This window comes from Trichosporon asahii, assembly GCF_000293215.1.
Source record: "Trichosporon asahii var. asahii CBS 2479 unplaced genomic scaffold scaffold00051, whole genome shotgun sequence".
Lineage (NCBI taxonomy): Eukaryota > Fungi > Basidiomycota > Tremellomycetes > Trichosporonales > Trichosporonaceae > Trichosporon > Trichosporon asahii.
Window position 1 is genome coordinate 1,242,145 of NW_014040873.1, and position 22,363 is coordinate 1,264,507.

The following is a 22,363-nucleotide window of genomic DNA, read 5'->3' on the forward strand; positions in this document are numbered from 1 at the left end:
GGCGGATAGAGGTTGCTCCGCGTAATCTTGGCACTTGATAGGAACTGTTCGTCGGAGGTGTGGGGTGGGAGTTCTCTACAGCTTCGCCTTGTGACTTGACCGACTTCTGCATCATCTCGCGCATGAGTTATACCCTTCTAGCGCGATTGCAACGCATACGAGTCGGGCACTCAAGATTCGCACACGGGAGGCATTGCGGTGCTCGGAGTGGGTGAGCAGGCGCCTCCGTCTCCGACATTGCGACATTGCTCCGCGCGTAGAGCCGTGATGAATCATGGAGCAGCAAGTGCCAGCCTGCCTGCTAGCGTCAATTCCATTCCGCCACATGAACCCAAGCTAGCCCATGTTGCTGTGCCTAACATGCCTCACAGGCGGCAGACCCAGGTCCAGCGAGGAATTGGAAACCGAGATATTCCCACAGAAGTTGGAGCTGATAAGGTGATCCCCTGCGGCCCGCTGCCCCGTAGCTCATCCGGGACCCGGACCGAGCAGGCGACGCGTATGTGTCTGTGATCTTGGCGCGCTACGGTGGTGTTTGCGAGTTCGAAACGACCCAGAAGAATGGGAGAGTGGGTGGTCTCCACTGTCGCAGCACGCCGAGTGTGCCGATGTTTGGCACTAAGATGCCGAGGCGGTGCAACTTTGGCTTTGGATGCTCGCACGTTGGAACAACACATGACAGAGTTCGCTTAGCGCCAGAGAACGCTGACGATGCGTTTGTCGCCTTGCATCGTGCGCCTCGAGAGTTGGAATGCATTTCAGCAGATCTCCAGACGAGTGTCGGAGCCATGCTCCTCCGCATCCGGACTTCGAGACGAGTCCGGATACGGGCCTGCGTCTCCGCTCCGGGCACCGCCGAGCGAAGCTTTCGCCTGTCTCAGCGATCCTTGAAGCTGTGTTCGCGACGCGCGCTTGCTCGAAGGACATTGCATGCTGAGTTCCTTGTCAGGGAGGAAGGTCGCCCTCCACCCACCGCAGACAGGAGACGACGTCAGGCGACAACTCAGCCACGAGCGCCCTTCTGCGCCGCCTGCGCCACAGGCGAATGCCTTCACTTTGATTTTGGCTCTTGCATTTCAACTCTCGCAGACTCGCTTGATTCCTTCTCACCTTCTCATTGCTAGATGACTTGGTTCCGACAGAGCGGCCCTCACCGGCACGTGCTGGCACGCGCTGCCAGCGCTTCCAAGCACGCCTCCTCACCACCGCCTACGCCGCAGTAAATGCTGCCGAGCGACGTCCCTTTCTTCCCCCAGCGCCATGGCGGTCGCATGCTGTACCCTTCCCTCTAGGTCACCGAGACGCGGAGTCGCATGGCCAAGCTCCGAGCCAGAGTTTTCACGCAAGCACACTGACACAGCTGACGCGCTCACCATCACATTCCATAACAACATCTAACACGGTCACTCGGCTGTCACAGAAGGCGGCGGCGACGATCGGTCACGGCCCTCCACTGAGATCGACACGCATCCTCGTGTGCGAGCACGCACTGGCGACGGGACACGCTTCAGCGTTGTGTCTTCCTCCGCATACCACCGCATCCGCCTTAACGACAGACAACATTCGCAAGCTCGCAGTTGCTCTCTCCGAGACGATCTTTTAGCAGGAGCGAGGAAGACGGAAACAGCGACTCTGACGACAATGCTCTACCCGTCACGACCAGTGCTGCGAGTGCTAGTCCCACTCGTCCTCCTCGGCTCGATCCTCGGCATTCTCTCACTCCGAGCCCCCCTGCGCCAGCGAACACCGTACGCCGAGGAGTGGGCTGAGGAGCAAAAGGCATCGGAGGGTGCAGATCCGGAGGGACGTTATGTCCTGTGAGTTGTTCAACTGCATATATTCTAACTCTCCGCAGATTCGACCTTCCTTCACCGTCAGAAGGTAGAGCTGCTTCCACCACCTTACACAGTGCTGACAAACAGGCCAAGATCGCATGCTGCAGCAGTTCATGTATGCCCTGGCGCTTCAATTGCAGCTGAGCTGACAAACAGATTGAACTACCACCTGGCCTTCGAGTCGAACCGCTCACTGGTATACCAGAGCCTGCCCGTGGAGGTGGAGGAAGACACGTCCCAGTGGTTCCCAACGCCGCGGGTGACGGAGGTGCCCATATCGGCGTACATCGGATCGGTCGTGTCTGGCTTCGAGGCGCTGTCCGGTCGACCAAGGGCTGTTTCGTACGCGCACAGCTACATGTGACTTCCTTGAAGCTGACATTCAGGCTGGCGCAGTATCGCAAGGTGTGCTCCAAGGAAGAGGAGGCCGTGTACCGTGTCTCGATGACGACGAAGGACGGAAATGTGATTGCCACTGGAGGGGGAGTCGCGACGTCGTACACGCATGCCGAGCTCATGAATGTGACGGCGCGATGTCTGCGTGTGCAGGGCGAGATCTTTGATCATAAGTAAGTGTTGCGTTTGCCGCCGCGTACAGATGCTACCCGCTTGCGATGAAGCTGACCCCTCAGATACCTCAAGACGTTGCACTCGCTTTCGCTGGCCCCAGTGCTGATCGAGCACCCGACGCTGCGGTACTTTACATTCGCGCGCAGCGTGCTGTCGCTCGTGAACGACATGATGCCGACGCTCGCAAAGGCGTACCCGAAGTACAACCTGGACCTGCATGCGACGGCAAAGGGAGTGCAGAAGATGGACACGTTCAAGCACATCCTCGTCCTGCACCTCGAGCATGGCGAGCGGTGGCTTGAGCGATGTACGCAAGCGGGACTAGCGAACGAGTAAGTGTCGCTGGAGACCGAGCCGGACTCCTCCCAAGCTTCTCTACAAACTCGCGACAAGCTGACTTGCAGACCATTCCTCGGTTTCAACCGCCTTCCCTCGCACCCCGGCAACGAGAACATGCCCCCTCCGCCAGAGACAGTTGAAGCGACCCGTCTGGGCGTGTACGTCGCCAAGTGTCGGCCAGACTACACAGCGATCGTGCACCGTGCCCGGCGGATGCGGAAGAACCATCCCCTGCTGAGGACGATCTACCTCGTCCCGAATCCCGCGGGCGAGTCCAGCTGGGTCGAAGACGTCCGGCGATGGCTTCTCAGCGACGCCTGGAACGAGGTGTACGCCGGCGCAGGCGACTTTGGCATCGATGGCATCGAGCGAGCAGGCGTCGACATGGAGATTGCGAGGCGCGCGGGCGTCTTCGTGGGCAACGGGGTAAGTCGCGTTGCGAGTTAGCTCGAGTTAGCTGTGAGAGTGGGGGAGAATGCGGAGCAGAGTCGATACGAGCCAGGTGGACTTGACTCCGCCTGCTCGTCAGTGATGAGCGCCGGTGACGACGCCGCGGATAGGCTCAGCTCGAGCATGCGAGCTGGGTGGGGACCCCGGCGTCGAGCACTTATCATTGGCACGAAAGGTCTAATCGTCGTCATGAGGTACCGACGGCTAGCGAGCTGGCGTAGACCACAGGCGGGGCGGAGTGGGGGCCACCATTCAGTGCAGAGTAAGGCTAACGATAGTTTTCCGAGACGGCGTCGGTCATTGCGCTTCTGCGCGCGCGCGACGGCATTCACCCGGACCTGACTCAATACTGGTAGCGTAGCTTCCAATTGCTCTGTACAAACGTGCCGGACGTGCCGAGCACAGACAGCGGTGAATATACCCCAAATGGACACTATGCAAATCGTGATACAAACCCTCCCGGCCGGCTCGCTTGTGCTTGCATCACGTCACAGTCTTTCGGGCTCGCTTGGGTATACCAAAAAGCAATACGAATCGCGTCCTCGCGTCTCGTCGCGATACGTGCATGTCAAGCACACCGGAACCAGTTCCGGAAGCTCCTCTCATTTCGGAAGGATAATACTCGGAAGTAGCCATGTCAGTCTGAACGGCCCCCAGTACACTGGCAGTAGTCCCTCTGTGCGCCGCGCGCGCTGAGCCGGATGCGTAGCCAGACTAACCCGGTTGACAAGGGACCAGGGACGCGAGCTTCCGAGGCCCCGAGGCCGTAGTGGGTCACCTGTCACCGGTACAAGAGAGACGTCAGTTCTCAAATCACCTGTCAGCCAATCTGCTAAGTCAGCTGTCACCTGCATAGTCACCGGATGCTCGTGTTTGCGTATCTGATTGCAAGCACGGTCACCTGGCCTAGTGTAAGCAGTGCTGACGAGATCTGCGATCTGCTGTATGCTCAAGCAAACGGGACACGAGCAGATCTGCATTGACTGCTGTGGACCAGCTCTAGACTCCAGAACTCCAGATTTGCCTCCCGACGACCTAAGCTCCCGGCATGACGAGAGCGGCGGGATGCAGATTTTCGCCGTTATGTAAAGCACCACCCACATGCCTGATCCCTCTTGACTGTTTGTTGACAACAACGTCCACGGCTATGCATGCCGCCCATGCCGCCCATGAGACAGTGCCTGTGACGGACGAGGCGGCGGCCTGGGATGCATGTTCGGTCATGCCTCTGAGAGACAGATGAGAGACAGAGGGGGCAGAGTCGAGGCCCCGGCCTTTCTTTCCTGACAATGACGATGCATGATCGCATGAAGTAGTGTGTGTGTGGTTATTTGGTGCATGAGAAACTTGGCGAATGTTTGGCCGAAGTCGGTTGAAATGGGTGCGGGGGTGAGTGCGGGCGAAAGACAAGAGGGGCAGAGCAGTTCGATGACGATACTCGGGCGTCGGAGGGTCGGGCTGACCGCAGGCGTACGGGCGTCGGGCGGTCCTACTCGAGTGGTCGAGGGGAGATGAAGGGTGCGCCGTTGACATCATCATCCGGCGCCTGCCATTGGCCCGAGGGCCTCGTAGCACTTCCCTGCCAAGTGATCAGTCTGACATGTCGATCACTAACCACTGCAGCCAGCCAGCCGGGGAGGGAGGGCGTCACTGATTTTCCTGTTGCCTCATATCTCTTTCCTTCACACATCTCTCTACCCAATACTCTTACTCACGTCTACCTTTCTTGTTTACACTCCATCTCTTCATCTGCAAACCACCAGTATTTGCATTGATTGCATCGTCGAACCGACTTTCAACATCGACACACGACCATCAGTCAGCCAGCCCAAGGTCGCTTGACTAATCAGCCAATTACCCCTCGCTTATCTCGCCCCTTACCGTCACGCCGCACCGCCGCCGTCCGCGCCACCGTCGCCATAACATCCACCAACCACATGCCCTACGTGTCGCCGAAGGACCTGAGCGTGAGCTCGACGCCGACGCCGCGCTCCGCCGCTGCGTCCCCACCACCGAAGCAGGCCATGACTGAGCCTGTCGAGTCGCTCGCTGCGGCGCTGGCCAAGTCGCAGCTCGAGGAGACCTACGACTCGCCTCCCGCCCTGAGCGAGTGCGCGACAACGTCGACGAACAGCGTCCAAACACTGCAGTCTGAGAGCACGCCGCCAGAGGTCGAGGTCGCGTCCCCGAGCCAGTCGCCTAAGGACATGCCCGACCCGACCGACGCCGTGGACCCCGAGGCGAAGCGGCTAGACGTCCTGCCGGCGCAGGAAGCCGATGCCGTTGAGACGCGGTCAGCCGAGGACGACGAGCGCGAGCACCAGCACCACCTCGTCGAGGAGATCCGCGCCGGCATCGAGGGCGAGGAGACTGTCGTCCAGGACCCGCCGAGCGGGACGGCGCTCGACGCCGTGCCCGCCGACGCGGACCAGGCCGAGCTCTCAAAGCTGGCGCAGTACTCGCAGGCCATTTACGAGTTCACTATGAAGCTCTACGTCCGCGCCGAGAAGGAGAGCATCGCGAAGGGACATACGCTGCCGGGTGAGTTACCGCCGCCTTATGGCCTGGAGTTGCAGGAACGACGGGGGGGGGCACGAGGGGCCACACGCCTCACCGAGGAGTGACGTGAGAGCCTGTCGTCATCACACATGGTGATCGTCGCCCACCATCGCCGAACCCGGGTGCCAGTCTTCAGTGCACGCGTTGCGGCCCCGGCCCGGCTGATGCTGACACCGGCTCTGCACGGCTCTGCGTGCACGGCTGTGTCAGTAAACACGGGCACATCACTACTCGCTTCCGCATCGGACATTCGCTGACCATCTAGCCAACACGCCCCGCATCGCCGTCTGAAGCGTTTAATGGTATCTCTCTTGTTGTCTCCCGCCTCGCTCTCGTACTCGTACAGTTGTCATCATCACGCCCAAGCGCCCACGCCTCGCCACGCCAGCATAAAGTCCTCTCTTAGCATTAATTCTTGCATCTTTAAACTACTACTACCCCCTTATCTTTTGTCACCCCTTCTTGGGGAAAGGGATATATCTATGTCACAACTTGTTGTCACACCGAGCGGAGCGGAGCGCGCAGCAAGGTGCAACCACGTCCTCGTTTCCTGCACACTGTCTCGTTTGAGGGCCACACGACCCAAACAGAGACGAAGCAACGGAGGCGGGACACGCCATGCACGCCAAATGCACAGCGGAAGAATTGACGCCCGGGGACGCTAACGCCTTCATATGATGTCAGAACGACGATAGCCGCGGCAGTTAGTTTCGGCACCTACAGTCCGAAAGCGCTAACGAGCACGATTGAGGCGAACAGATCGTCGCTGCTGGTCATCCTCATCGTTCTCGAGAGATACAACGAACGTGTTGAGGGCCTGAGAATCGGTACCACGGTCCGGTCGGGCAGTATGAACGGGCAGACGTAACTCGATTACTTGGTGGGCTCGACGGCCGCGAGGAGTTCGGTCTCGGTCTCGGCGTCGCTTGTTTCTGGGGTCGGTGTTCACTGACGTCAAGACCATTGGGATGGCGACGTCAGCCAATCGATCGAGTCGCCTCGCGCTTGAGACCGAGCTGATAAGCGCGACGTACATGCGTGCCCTTTGCCACTGACGTCCCGCTTCTGGCCAACCTGAAGTTGCCCCGGGGAGATATCAACAGATGCGTAGCTCTGGATATCCTGGGCACGATGTGCTTCAGTTGCGATCTCGTGGGGTTGCACGCGAGTGGTGCCGTGGTGAGGTCATGCCACTCGGCCCCCAGTTCATGGGGATAAGACGAGTGGGTACCTGGAGTGATTGGTTCCTGGGGATAAGATTAGCGACCCTCCTGTGTCAAGCTTAGGCGATATCAGGTCAGATGATCAGATATGACCACTCCGTGACGCTCGTCTCACCGTCACGCTTCAGCATAGTTCTGCATCCTCCACCGCCTGCACGGAGGAGCCACGGAGGAACGTGGGGTTGGAAGTCCCACATGCAACCTCCGGATTGCGTTACGGACGGAAGAGGCTGGTTCGCGTGGGTCTTCTGAACGCGCTGAGACTCCATAGGGAGCATTCTCCGAAGATGATCGGATAGCCCAGGTCACTGAACTCGACTCACCTCCTTGGCCACTGCGGCAAGAGTCTCCATGGATCTTGGATCTTGATGTGAGATCAGTACAAGTACTCGAGTAAGCTCGTCCGCGCATCTTCGCCGGATCGAGAATGGTAGACGATTTCACTGCATCCAAGCTCTCCCATAGAAGGTTATGTCGCGGTAGTCACCGGACACAGGCTACCCAATGTACGGAAGGCGATACACACAGAAGCTGATTGTACTTGGTCTGGCCCTCAGCATGCTCAGCAGGAATACGGGGTCAGAGGACGCCTTCGCTAGATTCATGGTCTCCCACGGCGGCCAATGTCGCGGGTAGTCACCCAGCACACACCCACACAAGTGCGACGCGAGGACGCAAGCTTTGCAACACACTGCACACGAAGCGTCAGAATCTGCCAGGATCGAGGCTCGGATGGACCTCGAGGTTGGAGGAAGGCTTTGCTAGTTTCAATGTCTCCCACGGTGTCCCCGCACATCTGCTATCGTCAGCGTCTTGCATGGTTTTCAGAGTCAGAAGAGTGTGTCAGTGAGCCACGAGGGGAACGTAGTGAATGGCAGATACATGGAAATGACACTTTCTATGATATGAGATGATTTGAGATGCTGGTTTCGCTGAGCACGCTGGGGTACCGCCTTCAGCTCGGCTCGCTTCCGCCCGGCTTAGGCGTCATCCTCGCTCTCCTCCTCCTCCTCATCGCTCTCAATCTCCCTCATCTGGACCTTGAGCACCTCCTCCTCCCAGTTGATGCTGAACGCGACGCCAAGCTCGGCGCTAGAAGTGCACGCGAGAGCAATAGCGGCGCCTGCCCAGAGACCAGCAAGTCCCCATCCCTTGGTGATACCGAGCCACGCGCCAATGGGCAGTCCGACGACATAGTACCCGATGAAGTGGATGATGGATCCGACATTCTGCCGCCCAAACGCACGCAGGCACGCGGCACCGACGTTCTGCAGCCCGTCAAAGATCTGGTAGCTCGCGACAAAGACCGCCGCGCGCGCCGCCTCGTCCGCGACCTTCTTGTCCGAGGTGAAGAAGTTGGCAATCTGGTGTCGGAAGATGAGCACCAGCAGGCCCGTCGTGCCCGAAACAAGCACCTCGAGGAGGAAACCGGCGCGGACAGAGCGCTTCGCACGCTTGATTGCGCGCAGACCAAAGCCGAGCAGGTTGCCCACTCGGTTCGCGATGCCGATACTGATCGCGTAGGGGATCATGGCGACGAGATTGTCGAGAGTCGAGATGACGGCTTGCGCCGCGACGGCAACATGTCCCAGGCGACCGGCCAGGAGCGCAATCACCTCGAAAGCCCACAGCTCGGAACCAAACATCAGCGCACCCGGCACCGCGAGCCAGAGCACAGGTCCCCAATCCCGGAGCGCGGCAGAGGTGAAGCCGTCCCAGCACTCGCGGGCGCGGGTGCGCGACGCGAAGAGGACGATGAGGATGCCGTCGAGCCAGAGCGTCGTTGCGGTCGCTACCGCGGCTCCGGCGGCGCCCATGGACGTGTGGTGCACGAGGTAGATTGCGATGGCGGTGTGCACGGGCAGGAGGCAGAGAAGAATCAGGGGCGGCGCGGCCATCATGTCTGCGATAGGTTAGCAAGACCGGCTGAGGCAACCCTACTGGGAGAGCGAGTCACAGCACTTGAGCAACTCGCTGGTCCTTATCTTCCAACTCACTCTGAACCTGCATGAACGACTTCATCGTCTCGACCAGACCGAGCGCGGGGAGGACAAGGATCGCCCAGCGCATGTACACGACCATGCCCTCGACGAGGTCGTGTGGCTGGCCGAGAGCACGGAGGATGGGACCGATGTTCCACCAGAAAATACCGACAGACAGCGCGAGAACCATCGACAGCATGAGCGTGCGCAGGAGGATGTGACCGATGTGGCTCCTGTGTTCCGGCTGGGGGTACAGCGGTGCCGCGAGCGTCGTGAAGGCCGCCGCGAGGGCGAGCGGGAGCGGGAAGCCGGTGACCATGATCAGGAGGGACGAGTTGCCAGTGACGGCAAGCGCTTCGGCGCCTGTGGGTTAGCTTTTGCGATCATCACAACAGGGTCGTGCAACCAAACATTTCGACCACAGGTTGGACACATGCACACACACGCACGGCCCAAAGGTCATGCGCCAAGCGGCACAGCCCGACCAGGGGACTCACCAAGCGTCGTCACAACAAGAATGTTGATCGTGCTGAGGGCGTTCTCGAGCGCGAGTCCAGCCGACAGCGGCACGGAAGATCGGCAGAGGACGCCGAACTCGGTCCAAGTCGTCGCGGGCTTGTTAAGACCGTCGAGGGTGTGCAGCCTGGGAGCACGCGGGATGAGGGGTGTGCTCTCACTGCCGACACCGTTTTGCACCGCCGAACTTGTGCCTCCGACGGCACCTACGCCAGCAGACGTGACACCATCGCTACCGGCAGGCTGCGTCGTAGTCGTAGGGCTCGTGGAGCCATACCCAACCGCAGCTCCTGCATGCGGCGCCGCCGTAGCCGACGGCCGACGAGTATTCCGCGCGGTAGGTGTTTTCGGCAGCTGAGGCATTGCGCTAGTCGAGGGAGTCCGGCCGTGTTGAGGCCTCGCCATTGTCGGGTTCTGCGGGCGATTCGAAGGCGGAGGCCCAGTCCGGCCCACAAACGTCGGACTCGTAGAGATACCACTTGGGCGGCGGCCCTGGGGAGGTTGAATGGTGAGGGCGGCATTACGAGCCGCCCATCGATTTGTCGGGGAGGACATTGCTCCTACTGCTGGTGAGTTGTGTGTTGTTGAAGAGAAGGGGCAAGAGTCGCGATTCAAATTCATGGAGGAGGCTGTTCACTTCAATCCGGCAGGTACAGGCAGTGGCAGGTGACCCTGCCCAGTCCCGCCGGCCTCCACCGCCCTGGCCAGTGACTTTTGCATGGCCCCGCTATTACTCCGCACCCCGCTGAATAGCCTGATTAACATGAGTGGTCCAAACAGATGCTTAGCATTGGTTAGTCACTGAACAATAACAAGGATTCGCCTGATTAGTTGATACGGTGGGCTTATGGAAGCGGCCGGAGTCGCACCGGCAATGCAGCACATGCATATCTTGGCGACTGGTAAAGTTTTGCATTGATCGTAGCGGATCGCACGCCCCGGCCACACTGCAGATCAGCCATCTGACGTATATGGATTGCTGGGTCAGGCTCTTGCAAAATTCGGGCCGCAGTCTACGGGCACGTGATAATACCCTACTGCGTTACGTAACAGTCTCGAATCGGTGGAGGCTTAAGTCTCCCACGCTGTAATCATCCGGGTCCGCTCGGTGCTGAGCTCAACCGAGATTTCGATTTGACGATCCGCCTCCATCAACAGACCATGCTGAGACCAACAAGGCGATTACTCCAGAGCGCGGCCGAGGGCGCTGCGAGCGCGCCGAAGGCCCGCAAGAGGTACCAGCCGGGAGAGGTGGATCTCGTTGCTCCGTGAGTGTCCTTTGGCAGCAACTCCTCCTGGTATGACTGCCACTCTGGTCAAGATGAAGGAAGATGCCGGAGTCGTCGAGACGACTGCCTCAGCTTTGACATCGGTAGCTTTCTTAGCTGACATCAGACCTGACCCGCTGTCAAACATTCGACCGATCATTTATGCGACGCCGCTATACAAGCCGAGCAACTCGCCGTACTCGGCGTCCGAATTCCCGATGCTCAAGCCGTCCGAGCAGAAGCTGTACGAGCTGCAGATGTCGACCAAGATGCACAAGGAGCGGGTCGACATGGAGAACCACCGATTTTGGGTAAGTCTTCTGGCTTTGTTGTCCGTCGACGCAGCACTAGGGGCGCGGACGATGAGCCTTCCTTATCTTTAACCTGCTGCGGAGTGTTCCTACATTAAGCTGACCCCAGGCAACGACTAATCTTGCTTTCGAGGCGCAGCGTGACGCACGTTTGGCCGCACTGAACCCCTCTGACCCCCCAACGCCGGAAGACCTTGCTAAGAGGGAAGCGGTGCTCGCGCAGTTCTACCGCGACTGGCAGGTTGGAAATCGTGCCCGCATGATCGCGTGGGTGGAGGAGTGGTGGCGCCAGGTCTGGATTGGCATCAAGATGCAGGCAAAGGTGTACCTCGCGGGCGGCTGGAAGAAGCGCTCATGTAAGTTAGATTTTGGAGAAAGGACCTGACTTCCAGAGAGTAGACGGGGCGTATCGAAGCTGGAGGTCGGCGAGGAAGAAGTCGGAGGCGCAATCAAATTAGCATTTTAGCATCGCAAGCATGAGTATGGCTAGCATAGTCTTGTGCTGCACAGTACACATATGCATTGTACTATACCTCTCTGCTTTACTCTGCTCGGAGCGCATCGCTATCAGATAAAATGCTTCTGCATTGCTCGAAGGCCCATAGATTACAAATATTGGTCCCGTCCCGCAGGTTGAGCGGCGGGTCGAGATTGCGTGCCTGGCCGCCACCAGCATATGCGGGGTTGCTGATCAATCTCGCCTTCCTCCGCAACTTCGTCGTTCCAACTTTTTCCACTTTCAACAATGAGCGGCGTGCAAAACGGCATGTCCTCGCTATCAGTACAGGAGCCCCCAAAGGCTGAGAAGCCGACAGAGAAGCCCGCCGATGCTCCGGAGGACGCCCCCGAGCACTGTCCGGTAAGCTGGCCTACGTCTCCGCTAGCTAACACGACAGGGCCCCTCGTCTGAACAGGCAGGCAAGGTTGACGCTTGTGAGGGATGTCCGAATCAGGCCGTTTGCGCTGCTGGCCCGCCGCCGCCAGACCCCGACATTCCCCTCATCGCTGAGCGCCTCTCGCATGTTGGCAAGAAGATCCTGGTGTTGTCCGGCAAGGGTGGCGTTGGCAAGTCGACGTTTACCGCCGCGCTAGGCTGGGCGCTGGCGGCGGACACCGAGCTCGAGACGGGAATCATGGACGTCGACATTTGCGGTCCCTCTATCCCTCTCCTGACCGGACTTGAGGGCGCGCAGATCCGAACAAGCGCTTCTGGTTGGGAGCCGGCGTACGCCGCCGAGAACCTGGCCGTCATGTCGATCGGCTTCCTTCTCCCTTCCGCTTCCGATGCGGTTATCTGGCGTGGACCAAAGAAGAACGGTCTCATCAAGCAGTTCTTGAAGGACGTCTCGTGGGGTGACCTCGACTACCTCGTCGTCGACACGCCACCGGGTACGTCGGACGAGCACCTCAGCATTGTCGAGTACTTCAAGCAGGGAGGGATCGACGGCGCCGTGCTGGTGACGACGCCGCAGGAGGTTGCACTCCAGGACGTGCGCAAGGAGATCGATTTCTGCAACAAGGTCGGCATCCCCATCATTGGCGTCGTGGAGAACATGTCGGGATTCGTTTGCCCGAACTGCAAGGGCGAGAGCCAGATCTTCCGCCCGACAACGGGTAAGTAGGCAGCTGCGTTGCGCTTTTAGAATGAGCTGACATCAGGCGGCGCCGAGGCTATGTGCAAGGAACTTGGGCTCGAGCTGCTCGGTCGTATCCCGCTCGACCCTCGTATCGGCCAACTCTGCGACAAAGGCGAGAGCTACCTCGACGCCTTCCCCGACTCGCCAGCGACGGAGGCGTACCTCGATGTGGTAGAGCGGATCCGCGAGAAGCTCGGTGACTAGGCGTGTTGATCTACTGTTGTATGCATATCTTCTAGAGTCTGCGTCCCTACACGTACTCGTACACAGTCCATCCTCCTTTACGTCTCATTCCATAGCCTCTGACTCATTCACCATCCGCACGTCACGGCCGCCCCAGGGACGGTGCAAACGTCACGACCGAGGACGAAGCCCTCCTCGCTGCAAGCAAGGAATCCCTTCGTCTGTCCCTCGCCCATTTCAGGCGGCGGCGCCTCGTACGTGTCCTTCTTCTCCAGCGCCCCAAAGCGAATAGTAGCACCAGCAAGCGGCGCCTGGGGCTCTGCCGCCTTGTCCGAGCGCTGCTGGAACTGCACCATCTGGCCCTCGTTCAGCGGAATGTCCGTGTCGAGGGACAAAGCGCCGCGACTCGGGTCGCCAGAGAGGATACGAACGACGCGGATAGCGTCGGAATGCGGGTCGCTGATTTCGAGCCAGAAGTCCTCGTCCTTCTCCAGTCCTGTACGGGGCTTGCCGTGGTCACGCTCTTGCAGGAGGTTGATCAGAGTCTGCGTCGGGTTCGAGGAGGCACCCTTGAACGAGAGCAGGAGGTTGCCCCGGGCACTGTGCGTCAGCTGCGAACTCGGCTTGAAGCTGTACCGGCGAAGGGGTGAGAAAGAAACTCACGAGTCAACCATCATCGGCGCACCAAGCGCTTGCGTGCCGTACCGCACCGCGACCTGCGGCCTGGAGCGGAGCTGCACGCCAACCGTGCCCTTCTCGTACCGCTCCTTGTTACACCAGAGCGTGTGCGCCGATCCCGTGACAAAGGGCGTGGGGGCGGACACGAGTCCGACCGTCCGGATCAGCCGCTGGCTCAGACGCGCAAGGACAGGCCCCGGGTTCGCGTCCGTGAGACAGAGCACAGCCGATGTCTCTGCGTCAACATTGAGCTCGTCGCGACTTCCGCCGCTGACCTCTCCAGGCTTCGAGGGGGCGGTAGAGGGGGAGGAGCCCTGCGCAACCCCCGAGCCGTCCCAGACGCCGTTCCACCCCTTCTGGGCGATGAGAGCCTCGAGCGAGCCGACCTCTGAACCGCTCTTGTCCGCGCCCCAGTCCGTGCCGACGCGGTGCCAGCGTCCGACCTCGGCGTGCCCTCTTCCAGTCAGAGGAGTGTAGAATGCCGATGCCTCTGAGAGCACATCTCGCTCGAAGGCGGCGAGAGAGAGCGAGGGAAGCGTCGAGTGGTGGAAGCTGCCGACGCCTGTGGGTCAGCTAAAGCGAGGCGTCTATACAGCTGCTAGAGGCACAGGAGGAGTGCACTCACTCTCATATCCCTGCACCATGGGGAGATAGCCCTGCCATCCGCCCAGATTCGCGCTGAGCGAGTACAGCAGCACAGAGTCCTTCTTCACTGTCGCAAGCCAGGACTCGACTGCCTCCGGAGTCGGATACACGAGCGTGTTGGCCTTGACTGTGAGCGATCTCCGGGAGGAGCCGCCGAGCCGCCGCTGTGCCGCTCGTATCGTTCGCGACAGCATGATTAGTTGCTGAGTAGAGCTTCAGTCCGGTCAGCTGCTCATGCTCGCTCTCGCTACGGCCTGAACTTTCTGCGCTGTTCGTCATATCTGTCAGATCTGTCACGTGGGAGTGGAGGTGCTGTTGCCACTTGGGATCGAGCGTGGGAGATCTCTGCTTGGGAGGATGGAGAAGGCGACGACCTCCGTGTGACGAGAGATTTTCCTTCAAGGCAAGAGGCGGACAAGAAGGGCCTCTTGTACATCCGCGCTCGTCGGGCAGGAGGACGGCGGATATGCAACACCCTCCGCGGCGCAGGATCCTGCAGCCACCAGCGCCATCGGGTTCGTCTCCTGCCCGCGGTTTCTGCGGTTTCTGGCAGCTCATGTCCAGCCCTGGGCTCCGGCCTCGATCGCAGCTTCCCGCCAAGATGGGAACCGGCCGGCCTGCTCGGAAGACATCAATGGGCAACCAACAGTGGGGCGACCTGTAGGACGTAACGAGCCGGCACAGACGAAGCTGGAACTAGACAATGGAAACTATTGAATTACAATGCCGGATGCCGGTGTACGGGCAGGAGATCTGGCGTACGACATGCATCGGAGGCCGGAGCATTTCGAATGTCCTTTTGTCTTAGGATGTGTCGGAGAAGAGATGTTTGTGTGCGGTTGTCGCGCAGACGACGAGTGACAATGCTGCCTTCTGAGAACATCCGCTGTCTCGAATGTGGCTTACGCAGCCGTCACGGTGGCGCTGAGATTAGCTGCTCAGCTGACTGCTGGAGTTGTCTGGCCAAACGTTTGGTAAGTGCGGAATTGCGAGATAAGCGGGAACGCCTCACCATTGTTTCCTCGCTCGCTTCGCTCCAGCGCTCGGCGGACAAAGGCAGCGACACCCGCTCGAAAGTGCCCGCGAACGTCTCGTATTCCGGCATGCCGCGTTCGATTCATTCCACAAGTCGCGATGTAATCTGACGGGTATGCACCGGGACGGGGCGATCGAAGTCCAGTGGCCAACGGATCACTATGACATGACCCGACACTCATTTCGGAGCGCGGCCGCCACAATGGACGAGCTCACAAGACACATCCGACAGACCCAGATTACCGGGACGGGCTGTCCTCTCGGCAGCGCGCTCACTGGGCAAGTTGGTGACACCGAGTGAATTGTGACGAGCCGGAATTGCCGGCCTGACGGGCAACTGATAGTCCAGGTGACTGCAGAAGTGACAATACTGGATGCGCAGGACAGCGTCTCGAACGCCTGGAACAGCTATGGAACAGCGTACGACGCCGGGGTTCGCCGAGTCTCACTACCTTCTTCCTACCTGACACCTGTCTGAGAAGTGTCCGCAGATATTTTGTGGGCCCACTGGAAGCTTTTTGAGGTTTCATCTCCTGTCGGTGCCGGTCTCGCCGGCGCCATCAGTTGGTAGCTGTATGTGGACGGTCGTCCCCGCTGGCCGAACCACTGTACTCGTCGGTCTGCGGTATGAGTAATGTCAGCGTGGACCCACTCGCACGACTTTGCATTGAGGTCATCAGTCTAACCAGGTCGGTCTTGTGACTGCGCGTTTCGCAGACCCACTCGGCGGCGCGCACTTCATCGCGCCGGCCCGGCGCAATTCAACGCTCTGGCTAGCGCTGCTCCCGGAATTGCCGGAACTTCACCTAGGGTATCGCAGTCTCTGCATCGAGTAAGCGCGCGCCTGCGTTTGCCTGGCGCGAAGGTCTGACACCAGTCATCGCTTGAGTTTGGCGGCATGGGTGCGAGCTCCAGCTTCAGCCCTGGTACTGTCATGAGCGCGGAGTGGGTGCGGTCTGCGCGATAGGGTGAGCTGGCTGCGGCGTAGGGTTGGTGAGGGTCGGACGAAGGCCCTAATCTGGCTCAGGTCGGAGACGTACCAACGACGAACCGGTGAGCGGTGAGCGAGTAGACGCCGTCGCTGGGACGTGCGCCGCAGTGATGGACCGCGGACCCGAGAGGTCGGCGCTCTTCTTGGTAGTGCCGCGGCACGACGGAGCGGGGGTCGAAACGACGCCGCCGCCGTTGCTGCATGTGGGACGAGACTGCGGGTGGCCGTCGCCGAGATGTGGGCCATTCATCATCATCGGTGTCCTGAACGCCGGCCCTGGCCGCTGATCCAGCTCCTAGATGTCGCTCCTGGGCGTCAATACTCGGCGTCAGTCTGCAAGTCGCCCTTCCTGAGCACCGGTGTCTCAGCCTGGAAGTCCGTCATGTCGGTCATGATTGTCACTTGACGTGCGTTTTGTGGCTTTGTAATAGCCAGTCGGTGCACTTGGCGCCAGCACCTCCCGTCAGCCAGGCGATCCTGCCACCGCCGCCCTTCTGTGGCGTCCGGCCGCTGACGACAGATCTTCTCGCAACCTGCTTCAGATCAGCCCTGCAGCCCCATCAGCCAAAGATGTCAGCCCTTATATCAGCCCACTGCACACCGGTACACCGGACAGGCTCTGCTATGTGGAGATTAGCCGTGCCATTAGCGTCAGCCAATTCGTCCTAATCTAGTCAGGTGTACAGTAGGGATACGAGTGAATGTGCCACGCATCTGACGACTCCTCGCAAGACTGTACAGCTCCGCTTCTTATGCATCTCTCTGATGCGGTGAGACGGGAAGAGGAAGCAGAATATGCATACTACTGCACTTCCTCGCATCCGGCTTTGGGTTCGGAACAATTCAGGCGCCCCTGCTAGGGGAAGTGCGGGGTCGACCGCGGGAGACATTGCCATTACGATGTGCTGACGCGATGCAACGCCGGCTTGTGTTCCAGAAGCACAATGTTACCTCACGGCACACAAGAGCAGGCCGGTCTGGGCTGGACTGGCCAGGGGTGCCCGAAGGTGTGCAAATGCACCCGACGCACCCGACGCATCTGCCGCGCCGACAGAACGCGAAGTGGGCGATAAAGTGAGGGGCCGTGGAGTGTGGCGGGCAGCGTACGTAAAGACGCGTATCTGATACAGACACGCCTCCTCTCGACAGGCTCACCACAGGACGGTCTGATACAGCGCGTCTGTGTCGGAGCGGCCAACGCTGCCCGGCCCTCCCGGTGCCCAGGTCCATCCGCTCCGGTGCTGGTGCACCCGCAGCTGTGCAGCCGTCATATCGTGACGGGCTTGCCCTACTCAAATACCAACCATATGCTCTAGCTGACACATGCTCAAGAGCTGTGAGAGCGTCGCGTGCCGGGACCAGCACTAGACCAGGATCAGCGCCAGGTCCACCAAATGCGAGGTTTGGGGATAGACTTTCCGCGCTGAATGCCAGTCCAGATTGGCCAGGCTGTCTGTCACCATAGTTCCAATTGATGAACCCCGAGGGGCCGACAAAGGGTGCATAACGCTCGTTCCTCTCGGTCCAGCGTGCAGTGCAGATCAGTGACGCTCGCGGAGACTAGTTCGCTCGCTGGTTCGCCAGCTGGCTGACTCACACGGACGCTTTGCTCTCGGTCCGGCAGGTCCACCCGCGCACCCGGGCGTCCCTCCCAATTGAGGCATTGTCGAGCGTGATGCATTCACGTGCCTGAGCTGCACCCAAATCTTATCTTGGACCCGTCCGCGAGGGCAGGCTTAGTGCTGCCGCTGTTTGCATCGCTGCGTCGCAAGTTGGGCGCTGGCGCTATGCATGCGCGGGGAGATTCGTTTGCAGCCCAGCTGCCAAGTGGTGTGTGCACTGACGCACCAACGCAAGTGGCCATTTGGGTGTGGCGTTCCGGAGGCTGTACCGGGTTGAGGCCGGGGAGGTGAAGCACATGGGCAAGCGGGCGTACGTGCACTCTTGCACTTGTGCGTGCGTCCATACCAGACCCTCAGCTCCATGCGAAGGTCATCGGCGTCTGAGAGTCACCAGTGACAAGTCAGCTCGGTCGACCACAGGCGCCCACGGCCATACCTTCATCAGCGTCTCCGTGGCACTGGTCCTCATGCCCATCCTTCGTGCGCCAGAAGTTATGACGCTCCACTTCCCATTCGTCCTCGAGAATGATCGGCACACATGAGTCCCAATCGGTGAGCTAGAGTCAAAATCTCCTAACGATCCTTGCTCCAACTGACCAGAAGCGACCAACTGGCCGAGTCAACCGGACTGTTTCGGGCGAAAGACCGGGCTTTGCACGTCTGACGTCTGCGTACGTCTCACGTTTCGGGCAATATCACTTCGAGGGACGAAGAACGGGGGGCCAGCGTGGTGAGGGTCGTGTAGCCTGAGCATAAGGAGGAGGTTGTCATCAACGACGGCGTACACGCTACAGCGCACTCGCCGCCGGCAAGCTCTCGCAAGCAAAATAAAGTTCGCCATGCGGAGGAAACACCAGGGGCTCGTGGTCGTAAGCGTGCCTTCGTGTGCCTCGGTACCTTTGTGCCTTGCACTCTCCCAGCGTGCCAAACGTTACTCCACGCTCTCCTGCTGGGGCCTGTACAGCTCACAGTCGATATTTTCGCACCGTATCGATGCCCAAAAAGCAAGCTGGAACGGTGGAGTGTTGTGGTGAGGCGTCAATTGCACTCCGGGTGCTGACCGGGGGCAATAGCACATGTTCCAACCTCCGTGGCGGCGTAATCTCACTATGAAAGCGGACCTGTGCCGGTGAAGGACGGATGGTTCTTCCGCTGAATTGCGCGAAAACCTGTGGTCCTGTGGTCCTGCGGTACTCGCGGCCGCGCGGACCTTGCGGAACCACTTAGGTGAGGTGTCTCACAGACGCTGATGTGTCTCGCGGCGAATAAAGCGAAAGAGTACGACGACGCTCGTGCGTCTGACGTCTGAACGGATGTGTGATTTCCTCCCCTCTCGCATCTCGCATCTCGCAGCTCGCTGATGACCGCCGGGCGATGTGGAGTACGCAGAGCCCACTGCCACGCCGCAAGGCCGCAGCGCCGCAGCGCCGAGCCCTCGCTCGTCGCCGAGGCCACAATCGTACATGACAGTGCCAGGACCCACGGCAAGGAACGGGGCACGCTGATCCCACCCGTCTTGGGTCCCACGACAGGTATATCAGACGATTTGCCGTAGGAGCTCTTGGATAAGGATCGGGGGTGAAGGGTTTGGAGTGGGGTAATGAAAGGATACATCCTCCAGCTTTCAGGATTTGGTGTTCCAAAACCGGCCGGCGAGCCAGTCGGTGTCCCAGTTGGCCGGCAGCGGCCAGGCCAGACTCTGTAAGGGGGTGCATTACTCGGGGCATAGACGTGCTGTAAGCGCGCGCTTCTGTGCTCCCTGGTGGAGAGAACTCGTTTTGGCCGGCGAAGAGCTCGCCCGGCCCAGGGGTTCGGTTCGCCGAGCGCCCAGGGCCGCAAGGGACGAGTAGTCGCAGGATGACGGCACGTACGCACTCTTCTTTGGCAGGCACGTTGGCCACCTTGCATGCCTCCCTCGTCTGGCCTCCTACGCTGTAGCATGCACCACTTGCATTAAAGTCGACGGGGCAGCGAACTTTGCACTTTGCAGCAATTTCAGATAGAACAGCAAGCCCTGCCCAGGGTCTTGGAGTCTGTCCCCCGTCTATCGACGCTGACGAAAGCCAGGTGCTGCAAGGTAACGCTTGCCTTACGACGAGCAACTACGACATTTGAATACATTTACGACATGGTATGAGGTACGGGCCATGCCGAGCACCCCGGCAAGACTAGCGAGAGCGCGTACCTCTACGTACTAAATGCTTTCCATAGCTTCCACCAGAGCACGCTGCACGGGTGGCGCAGCCCAACGTGAGCAGAGCACGACGCTTCGCTAGCTGCTGTGCACTTAGTCCCGGAGACACCGAGCTCCGCACCTAGCCACTCCCACCTCCGCACGACAGCACAAGCTTGTATGCATAATGCAGCACTTGTCACGCTCTTCGGCTCTCCATTGCCACATCGACTTCTTCGCCGCACCGGCGCCGCCGTGAAGCGAAACACGGAGTCGTCAGCCACCCCAATCCACAGAGCAAGGGAGGGAGGATTGGGAGCCGAGCAATCGAGTTGTCTCGAGAGGTGTCTCATGTCTCACCGTCATCCGCCGTACCGTTTGCCGGTTGCTGCGCTCTGTGTCATCTGTGTCGGAGAACCGGCCCCGAACTCGAACAAGTGACACACACTAGAAGGATCGGCGGGCCGCGACGCTTGACTCCAAAGTTCCGTGGCTCCAAGATCCATTGGATCCACGGACACTCCAAGCACCTCCAAACAAGATAAACAACAATTAAGCAATCCGTAATCGATCTGCGTCGCCGTAATGGCCAGGTTCGGGCGTACGCACGAGCAGCTGAGCAGCATGAGCAGAAGGGTAGTCAGCGCTGGCCCATCCGCCAGTCGCACAACAGGCAGATTCGCCAGACATTCCCCCTTCTGTCCCCTCCCATGGCTCCCAACTGATGCCAAGTGATCGCAAACGGCCCCTCTTACCCATGGAACCTTTACGGGGGCGTCGTGTGTCTGCATCATGGCTTCTGTACTCCCGAAGAAGCATCACCAACCCCCTCAAGGAGTCTCATGCGTGTAAAGAAAGTTGTTCGCTGCCAGTCGAGCGCTGGCGGCAGACCCGCGGACGCAATCTGTCCGATCGCTCTCTTTCATCTCGGTTGCCGATAACGTACGTCTGAATGTTCAATCTGCGACACGGACCACCACTTGACGTCCCACCGTTTTCGAGTCCCACTGTTCGCATGCTTCGTTGTGCCGTTGTCTTGCATGTTGGTCGCTTCACTTCCTTCTACCACGCTCCCAGTACTTTGGGCCGGATCTGGGTGCGGGCATCTGTCTCATCTGACCATCTGCATGGCTGCGCTTTGTGCGATTAGCAGACGGACGATTCGCGATCCAGCGCACACCAGCTGCGACCGAGTGCGCGCGACAGGAGGATCTAACCGGGTTGAGAGATTAGCGGGGGAGGCTGTAATCTAGCGATCAGGCGGGCGAAGGGGTGGTCTGGACGCGGGGCCATCGCGGCTGGCGCGGGAGTGTAGCCGCTGTTAATCAGGTGTGGTCCGAGCAAGGCGGCGTTGAGAATGGGCAGGCTGCAGCCGTACAAAGGCCTTGAGAGTTATGGCACCGGGGCGTTCGATGGAATCCAGTTAGTAACGGAACACACATTCGATGCCAGGGTGCAGGCCAGGAATGCGCAGGGACTCTAGGGCCAAGGGAAGGCACACGGGGAGGGCTTCCAGGGTCCCTGTCAGGGAGTCAGGGGTGCGGTGTATGCAGCTCCTACTGCTGCTCGCTCTGGCCCTCGCGGTCGACGCCCTTCGCGTTCCTCGGGTTTCATGCCCGATCGAGGGAGGACAGACACCACGCAGAGGCCAGGGGCTTGGAATGGTTAGTTCTGCCACAGCCCTATCTCTGCGCCCCCCTCACCCTCCTTGCCCTTGCCCCTGCCTCGCTTTTTCCACCAGCTGCCTAGCCCAGCAGCCAGCAGCGAGGCCAGGCACTCTGCTCTCCAGCTGACCTGCACTACGCCCGGCAGTACTCTGCAGCTTAGGCTTCACCCTCCCCCTGCTCACCCAAGATCGAGAACTCTCATCCCATCTTGCCTCTTCGTCTCATCTCTCTCTCTCCACATCTCCTCCTACCCTTCATATCCTCTTATACTTGCTTGGTAAGTTGAGAGCTCCTCTCGACTCCTCGCACTCCGACCGACTCCGCGTCACCACTCCCCCCGACGGCCCGACCGCAATTCAGCGCAGACTCGGATCTCGGCGTCAATCCCAGTTCCAGCGAACGATCAATTCGACACGGCTGTACGGCGTTTGCCCAAATTCTGGTCAGAACGCCATCTCTCTCTGTCCGGCCCTTCCTTGTTCTGAGAACGACGAAGCACGGACCCCGCACCCCAGATCACGAACCACGGCGGTAGTCACTTGTAGCGGCCACCGTCTGTGCTTCAGTGACCTCGACTCTTTTGACGTTTGCTCCATCGCCAACAACAAGAGCCAGCCGCAACACCCACACCTACTTCCCCACTAGCTCTGCAGTGCACAAGCCAAAACCTTGTCTGTCC

General features: G+C 59.8%; 6 protein-coding genes across 6 annotated transcripts; 3 read left to right on the top strand and 3 right to left on the bottom strand.

Moving 5' to 3' along the window:
- Positions 1-1,641: 1,641 nt before the first annotated feature.
- Positions 1,642-4,283, top strand: A1Q1_02868 (uncharacterized protein; the record flags this gene model as incomplete). The annotated part of the gene is made up of 10 exons (XM_014324097.1): positions 1,642-1,817; positions 1,929-1,950; positions 1,992-2,177; positions 2,232-2,404; positions 2,468-2,737; positions 2,810-3,170; positions 3,556-3,605; positions 3,926-3,994; positions 4,051-4,105; positions 4,167-4,283. The coding sequence occupies 10 exons, from the start codon at positions 1,642-1,644 to the stop codon at positions 4,281-4,283; spliced, it is 1,479 nt and encodes a 492-aa protein (XP_014179572.1).
- An 848-nt stretch (positions 4,284-5,131) lies between these two features.
- Positions 5,132-5,818, top strand: A1Q1_02869 (uncharacterized protein; the record flags this gene model as incomplete). Its single annotated transcript, XM_014324098.1, has 1 exon — positions 5,132-5,818. One exon carries the CDS (start codon positions 5,132-5,134, stop codon positions 5,816-5,818), a length of 687 nt encoding a protein of 228 aa, XP_014179573.1.
- A 668-nt stretch (positions 5,819-6,486) lies between these two features.
- Positions 6,487-7,329, bottom strand: A1Q1_02870 (uncharacterized protein; the record flags this gene model as incomplete). Its single annotated transcript, XM_014324099.1, has 3 exons — positions 6,487-6,757; positions 6,810-7,000; positions 7,300-7,329. The coding sequence occupies 3 exons, from the start codon at positions 7,327-7,329 to the stop codon at positions 6,487-6,489; spliced, it is 492 nt and encodes a 163-aa protein (XP_014179574.1).
- A 627-nt stretch (positions 7,330-7,956) lies between these two features.
- On the bottom strand, positions 7,957-10,029 carry A1Q1_02871 (MATE efflux family protein subfamily, putative; the record flags this gene model as incomplete). Its single annotated transcript, XM_014324100.1, has 3 exons — positions 7,957-8,879; positions 8,974-9,321; positions 9,456-10,029. The coding sequence occupies 3 exons, from the start codon at positions 10,027-10,029 to the stop codon at positions 7,957-7,959; spliced, it is 1,845 nt and encodes a 614-aa protein (XP_014179575.1).
- Positions 10,030-10,635: 606 nt separating this feature from the next.
- A1Q1_02872 (NBP35 protein) lies at positions 10,636-12,894 on the top strand (the record flags this gene model as incomplete). The annotated part of the gene is made up of 6 exons (XM_014324101.1): positions 10,636-10,742; positions 10,870-11,053; positions 11,187-11,409; positions 11,836-11,912; positions 11,968-12,667; positions 12,713-12,894. 6 exons carry the CDS (start codon positions 10,636-10,638, stop codon positions 12,892-12,894), a joined length of 1,473 nt encoding a protein of 490 aa, XP_014179576.1.
- Positions 12,895-13,001: 107 nt separating this feature from the next.
- A1Q1_02873 (uncharacterized protein) lies at positions 13,002-14,390 on the bottom strand (the record flags this gene model as incomplete). The annotated part of the gene is made up of 3 exons (XM_014324102.1): positions 13,002-13,473; positions 13,537-14,113; positions 14,177-14,390. 3 exons carry the CDS (start codon positions 14,388-14,390, stop codon positions 13,002-13,004), a joined length of 1,263 nt encoding a protein of 420 aa, XP_014179577.1.
- Positions 14,391-22,363: the final 7,973 nt, after the last annotated feature.